This window comes from Chenopodium quinoa, unplaced genomic scaffold, assembly GCF_001683475.1.
Source record: "Chenopodium quinoa cultivar QQ74 unplaced genomic scaffold, ASM168347v1, whole genome shotgun sequence".
Taxonomy (NCBI): Eukaryota; Viridiplantae; Streptophyta; class Magnoliopsida; order Caryophyllales; family Amaranthaceae; genus Chenopodium; species Chenopodium quinoa.
In genome coordinates this window covers 1700328-1708219 of record NW_018745068.1, presented here as the reverse complement: position 1 = coordinate 1708219, position 7892 = coordinate 1700328, and the positions used below count along the sequence as shown (strand labels likewise).

The 7892-nt window shown below is 35.5% G+C and overlaps 1 protein-coding gene across 1 annotated transcript; it reads right to left on the bottom strand.

Annotated features, from left to right (window-relative positions):
• Positions 1 to 7056: 7056 nt before the first annotated feature.
• On the bottom strand, positions 7057 to 7722 carry LOC110709492. The gene has a single exon (XM_021887714.1). The coding sequence runs from the start codon at positions 7720 to 7722 to the stop codon at positions 7057 to 7059; it is 666 nt and encodes a 221-aa protein (XP_021743406.1).
• Between the last annotated feature and the right edge of the window lie 170 nt (positions 7723 to 7892).

Genomic DNA, 7892 nt, shown 5'->3' with positions numbered 1-7892 from the left:
CTTTTTGAGTAAGCTTATCAATCCACTTTAATCTAGATTCATCAAGGGTAAGGGTATTGAGGATAATGTCATAATCGTTAAAGAAATGGCTCACATCTTTCATAAAGCTAAAAAAGGAAAAAACATTGTTGCCCACAAGCTTGATTTATCCAAAGCCTATGATAGCCTTGAATGGAGCTTTATTCGTGATACTCTCCATGGTTTCGGTTTTCCATCTCCTTTTATTCATCTTATCATGAATTGTATTTACTCTCCTTCAATTTCAGTTATTTAGAATTGTATTTAGAATTGGATTAGACAAGGCGATCCCATGTCTTCGTACATTTTTGTCCTTTGTCTAAAGTGACTTTCCCTCATGATTGAAAATAAGGCCAGTTTGGGAGCCTGGAAACCTATCAAAGTTAGTACCTCTGTACATCTCTCGCATATTTTTTATGCCGATGATGTGTTCTTGTTTGGTAAGTCTCTCCTTCTAATGTGCAAATAATGATGGATGTCATTCACGAATTTGGTGCTCTTTCGGGCCTTAGGATTAATGACTCCAAATCCTCTATGATTTTTCCAAAGAAAATGTGTCATGTGATTAGAGAAAGTGTCGTTGCCCCTTATTCTTTAAAATGCAGTACTAATTTTGGGAAATTCCTAGGAATAGATATTCTTCCTAACAAGCTCAAAAATTGCAACTATCTTTCTCTCCTTGACAAGACTATAAATCGTATTAAAGAATGACAGTAAAAACTTCTCAATCTTGCGGGTAGGTCAACCCTTATAAAATCAGTTCTAAACTCCTATCCAGTTTATCATATGCAAACTAATCTCATCCTGTTTGCGGTTCTTGATAATCTAGAGAAAAGTTGTAGGAAATTCCTTTGGAATAAATTTGATAATGTTCATTATTCTCCTAGAATAAGTTGGTCTCATGTTACAAAACCTATGGAGATAAGAGGTCTTGGCATTCGTAGACTTAGAGAATGGAACTTGGAATTTATGACAAAGCTAGGGTGGTTTATTTTAGCTAATCCAAATAAGCTTTGGGTCAAAAATTTTAATGAGAAGTATCATAAAAATTTAGCCTTCCTTGATCACATTCCTAGTACTTCTCATACTAAAATTTGGAAAGACATTTTAAAGGGTAGAGAGCTTCTAGCTTCGGGTCTCAAAATTGGTATTGGAAATGAAATATCTGCTTCTCTTTGGTATCATCATTGGATTGGTACCAAACCTCTCTATCTTCTCATAGATAAGGAAGTTCCCAATTCAAAGGCTCATTGGTTTGTGGCTAATATTATTCGTAATGGAGCTTGGTACTTAAATGATGTTCAACATTTAATTCCAAATTCCATTATTAATCAAACATTAGTTGTTCCCATCTCTAAACATCCCAGGTTTGAAGACTTCATTTAGTGGCATCTTTCCAAGGATGGTAAGTTTAATATCAAATCAGCTTATCATTTGTTAATTAGGAACAAATGTACTCCTTCAAATGGCTGTCATTCCTGGAAAGGTATTTGGAAAATTAAGTGCCCACACAAATATAAAATTCTTGTTTGGAATTGTATGAAATTTAACTTAGTCATTTTATCCCTGCTATTGCTTCCACTTGCTCTATCTTTGGTCTAGCTCCGGAGTCTCACTTGCATCTCTTTCGGGACTACCCCTTTTCCTTGATTATGTGGAAGGAGATTTTATCTAAAGTTGGATCACTTGCCAATTTTGATCTCAATCTCTTCTCTAATGTAACTTGGACAGATTGGTTAAGTTATAACCTCAAGCAAAATGATCAGTGGAAAATGACCTTCTCAATAGTATGTTAGCATATTTGGAAGGCTAAAAACTCTGCGGTCTTTGATCATAAAGTTATTTCCTCTCATATAGTGTTTAATGGTTTTATTTTGGATCATCAGATTACTAACCATGTTTTGCAGGGAAAGGGAAGGACTAGCGCCATCACAGCTCCTAGACTTAACCCAAGAAGGTGGCATCCACCCCCTTCAGGCTATGGTAAGGTTACAACGGATGAGGCTTGGGTTTCGATCAACAATGCTGCAGGTGAAGGTTATGTGAGAAAATAGAACGGCGCTCGGTGTATGGGATTCTCAAGCAAGTACAATGTGCTTACCCCCCTTGGTTTTGAGATTCTTGCGGTGAAAGAGGGGCTTACCATTGCCAAGGCTTATGAATTTTAGAAAGTTGTGGTTGAAACGGATGCTCTATCTCTCAAAGTCATGTTTGACACTATTGACTACCATGTACATCACGAGCTTTCTGCGCTTATCAATGAAGTGGCTGAGCTTACTACTGAATTTGAGGTCGTGGAAATTGATTACATTAAAAGAATGGATAATGTGATGGCTCATCGCCTTGCAGCATTGGGAATCAAGATGGCAGTAGGCTATATGGATCATACCTTTGTTCCTCTGTGCATCAAGGACCCATTTGATGCCCAAATGCAAGCCCTCGATGCTATCTAAGCTTCTACTGTTATGTCTGCTTTTATTTTTTCTATTATTTTTTGTTCAGCCCTGCTTTTGCTTATCACTTTAACTGGACTTGTTGAAGATTTTCTAGTGAACAAGGGTCACAAAGAAAAATGGAAATGAAATTAACGAAATACTTCGAGGCGTGAACGAGATCACTTTCCCAAAAGTATAATTCCGACCCTATACTACAACCGGGCATCACGGAAATTACTCAAGAGATACAACGAAGAACAATTGTAATAACTTGTAGGATTATTGCGATTCAATGTATAAAAGTGTTGTGATTTTGTGAAAATGAACAGCTGATAATAACTCCCTATGCCAAAGTGATAAGATAGAAATTATATTTCATCTCTCAACCTTCATTCATCATATGAGGAGTTTCTCATATATATTAGATAGTAGTATGTCACTGCATTTTTCAAACGTAACAATGCATTAAGTCATGCATTAAACAATGCTTTAAGTCATGCATTGAACAATGTATTAAGACATACATTAAACAATGCATTAAGACATGCATTAAACAATGCTTTTAGTCGTCAATTAATACATTAAGTTATAATGCATTAAGTAACTGTCATACTAATGCAAGAGATATCGAAATTGAAATCTTATGAAGCGGTACGGTTAAACATAATTAGTGACGAATCAACCACTTTCTTTCTTTCTCTTGATTAGTTGTATACTACTACCTTTTTAATCATATGTTGTCTAAGTCATAATACCTTAACCAAATGACTTAAACTTAACATAAAATGAATAATAATCTACTAAATTCTCCAAAAATCCTCCCCCATTTAGAGTATTTAAAATGATTTATTGCATAAAAACATCATCATCACAAAAACAACATGATGCATACTTGAAAGTGTACAAAGACTTGAACTCCCACTTAGTGCATCATACAATCCAAGAATTCGTATCCATTTGGTATAGTAAAACGTTTGAACCAAAAGCAATACATATTGGATACTTGAAGATATTACACACACAAGATTAATTACTTAACTACATATTAACTTTCCACTTAAATATGTGTCCATAATCTATTCATAAGTACATCGAAGCTATGCCCATAATAACTTCTTGAATCGGCTAAACCTCATACTTATATAGGTAGATTTCCAATACATGCTCCTGTGACAAAGCACAATATTAGGAATTCTATGAAGTTAAACAACCTCTTATACATCACAGAAAATCCAAAACTTTACCTTGGATGAAAAGCAAGTTCCCAATTAACAAAATGAGAGAGTTAATCTTATTGCACTTAAGATCCAACATCTTGTTGGGCGTTAACTTAAGACTCCCTCATTTGTAATTATCTAGGGCTCCAATCCTAAACCGATTGCCATCCTATTGTTAACATCTTTTGCCAATGCCTTTGTGAAACAATCAGCGAGATTAAGATTTGTTCGAACATAATCAATAGTGATCACTATCCTTGATAAGTCCTTGGATGTAACTATACCGTACTCTAATGTGTCTTGACTTACCATTATAAACTTGGTTATAAGCCATTGCCAAGGTAGCATTGTTATCACAATGTATCACTATTGGTAATTTTTGTCAACAAATAAAGGAATCTCAAACATTAGATCCTTCAACCATTCGACTTCTTTACCCGTCGAATACAAAGCATTGAGCTCCGATGTCATTGTAGAGTCCGCAATGTAAGTTTTCTTCTTAGAAGCCCATGAAATAACACCTCCCTTATATAGGAAAACCCATCCACTTGTGGAGGAATGATCTTTATTAGAGATCCAACTTGTATCTGAATAACCTTCTAAAACCGAAGGATATCCACTATAAGATAAACCATAATCCATGGTTTTATTCAAGTACTTTAACAAGCGTCAAACCGCTTGCCAATGTAGCATACTAGGATTACTAGTGTACCTACTTAGTTGACCAACTACATAAGAAATATCCAGCCCAGTACTTGTCATGGCATACATCAAACGACATATTACTTTAGCATATTCAAGTTGTGAAACCGCATTATCTTCATTAGGTATCAACCTTATGCTAGGATTCATAGGTGTTGAATAAAGAGAAGTAGAGCAATCACTCACATTAAATTTCTAGAGCACTTTCTCAATGTAATGAGATTGTGACAAGATCAACTTTCCTTTTTCCCTGTTTATCCTTATGCCCAAGATGACATCCGCTTCTCCCATATCTTTCATGAAAAACTGAGAACTAAGGAAGGATTTTATCATTTCAACTTGTGACAAATCCGTTCCAAAGATCAACATGTCATCTACATATAGACAAATTATGACACCTTGACCGTTGTCATTAAATTTGCTATAAATACATTTGTCTGAATTGTTCAACTTGAAACCATTAGACAACACAAACTCATCAAACTTTTGATGCCATTGCTTAGGTGCTTGTTTTAGCCTATACAAATATTTAATCAACTTGCAAACTTTTCCTTCTTGACCTTCCACTACAAACCCTTCCGGTTGTCGTATGTAAACTTCTCCCTATAGATCACCATTCAAGAACGCGGTCTTGACATCCATTTGATGGATCACAAGATTGTGGATTGCCGCAAGTGCTATCAACAACCTTATAGTTAAGATTCTAGCAACAGGTGCATATGTATCAAAATTATCGATACCAGGTTTTTGTGTAAAACCTTGTGCCACTAATCGGGCTTTGAACTTTTCAACCGTTCCATCAGTCCTCAATTTCTTTTTGAAGATACATTTGCACCCTATTGGTTTACATTTTGCTGGTCAATTAGCTAACACCCAAGTATTGTTCCCATGATGGATTCCATCTCATCATTAATAGCATCCTTTCAAAATGGAGCATCACTAGACCTCATAGCCTCATCATAGGTCAAAGGATCATCTTCCACATTAAAAATGTATGAAAATTGTGTAGTAAGAGAATTCCTTGATCCCTCAACTAAGTACACATGAAAGTCTAGGCCAAAAGATTTTCCTTTCCTTTCCCTTTTACTTCTCCTAGGTTGAGTTGATAATGTTGTTCGTTGATGCCTCCTCTAAATAAGTTTGGTCATCAATTTCTTGATCAAATTCAATTTGATCAAAACTTTGAACATCGGCATTTGGAGTTACATCCTTTGGTCTAGGAATTGATGAATATCTATTTTCATTAAACAATGCATCTCTAGACTCAATGGTGGTGTGAACCGACCAATAGTTATTTTGTTCAATTACATAAAACCTATAGGATTTGCTTTATTCCGTATATCCTATAACAATACATTCCACTCCTCTTTCACCTAACTTTTTACATTTAGGTTCTGGCACTTTTACAATTGCCCTACAACCCCAAACTTTGAGATGACTCAAGTTTGGTTTCCTTTTATACCATAGCTCATATGGGGTTACCTCATTTCTTTTCATCGGAACTCGATTTAAAATCTAACAAGCGGTTAATACCGCTTCCCCCTAAAATCCATCACTCAAACCCGAATAGGATAACATGGAATTAACCATTTCTTCTAGAGTCCTATTATTCCTCTCCGCTACACCATTTTGTTGTGGTGAATATGCCGTAGTAGTTTCATGTACTATTTCTATTGATTGGAAATATCTTGGATTATAATATTCACCACCTTTATCAGTTCTTAATCTTTGTTTGTTTGCAATTCTACTTCATTCGTGTAGATTTTAAATTTGTCAAGAGCCTCATCCTTAGAATGCAATAAATAAACATAGCAAAATCTTGAAAAATCATCAATGAAAGTTGCTAAATACTTTTTGTTGCCTAAGGAAGGATTGCTATGAAAATCACATAGATCCATCTGCACTAAATTAAGCAATGCATTATTCTTTTCTACAACATTAGGAAATGGTTTCCTTGTGATTTTTGTTAACATTCATGTCCTACTCTTCTCTATCCTTGGATCAAAAGACAGAATTAAATCATGCTTTGACATAAAATATAACTTTTTATAATTAACATGTCCAAGTCTTACATGCCATAGAGAAGAGCAATCATTAACAACATACAAATTGTCTTTCATAGTATTAAAAATACTAAGTTTAAGCATTCCATCACATAAGTAACCAAGTGCTACAAATAAACCACCTTTAGAAAACATAAATTTATCCGACTCAAACACCATTTTAAATCCTAAACGATTCAAGCTAGCACCGGACACTAAATTCCTCCTAAGCTCAGGAGCATACAACACATCCCTTAAAACAAGAGATTTGCCCGAGCTAAACATTAACTCAACTTGCCCCTTGCCTAGTACTTTTGCGGTGGAGTCAGTTCCCATGTAAAGAATCTGTCCATTGGTTACCTCAATGAAGGATTCAAACAACAAACGATCCTTGCAAACATGTCTCGATGCACCCGAATCGATGTACCAAGAAGTATCACCCTTGCTTGTCTTGGGATTGGCTTGACCCGCCTTTCCCACATTGAGCTTTCTTGTTGCTCATATTTTTCTTCCAAATGGTACAATCTTTCTTAAAATGTCCGGGTTTTCCACAAACCCAACAAACTCGTGAATATTGACCATCACTTCCCACTTTAGGCTTTTTGCCTTTATTTTTGTTTGAGTCATTTCTTTTCTTCTTCTCTAAGACTTAGAATCCTCCACCACATTCACCGTGGTAGAACTAGGATTAACATCCTTTTGTCCCTCTTGCACTCGGATTTCTTCCTCAATCCGAATGTGAGAAGCCAAGCCCTCAAGGTTAATATCATCTTTCTTATGCTTTAATGCATTCTTAAAATCTTTCCAAGATGATGGTAGTTTATCAATTATAGAAGAAACAATAAAGGTCTCATCAAGATTGATATTGTGTTGCCTAAAACTCCCTAAAATTCTTTGGATTTCATGAAATTGTTTCATAACCGGCCTACTATCAATCATCTTGAAATTATTGAACTTACTAACAAGAAATTTCTTGCTAGATGCATCCTCGGCCATATACTTAGACTCTAATTCATCCCAAAGCAATTTAACGGACTCATGAAATTGATAAACATCAAACAATTCATTAGACATACCGTTAAGGATGTGACCACGGCATATGTAGTCATCATTCTTCCACTTCTTCCTCTTTCTAGTAGCCTCCAATGTCTCGTTTTCCTCCTTTGATGGCTTAGGGGATGTGAGAACATAAGCCACACCGAGTGATGTCAGCAGAAAATGCATCTTCTTTTGCCACCTTCGAAAATCCACACTCTCGAACTTGTCCAATTTCTGAAAATTAGTCATCATTTTCTTCACATTTGCCATCTTTGTAATAAATTATACTTTTGGACTGTTGGGGATTTTCTAGTAAACAAGGGTCACAAAAAAAAAATGAAAATGAAATTAATAAAATACTTCGAGGCGTGAACGAAACACTTCCCCAAAATTATAATTCCGACCCTATACTACAACCGGTATCATGGAAATTACTCAAG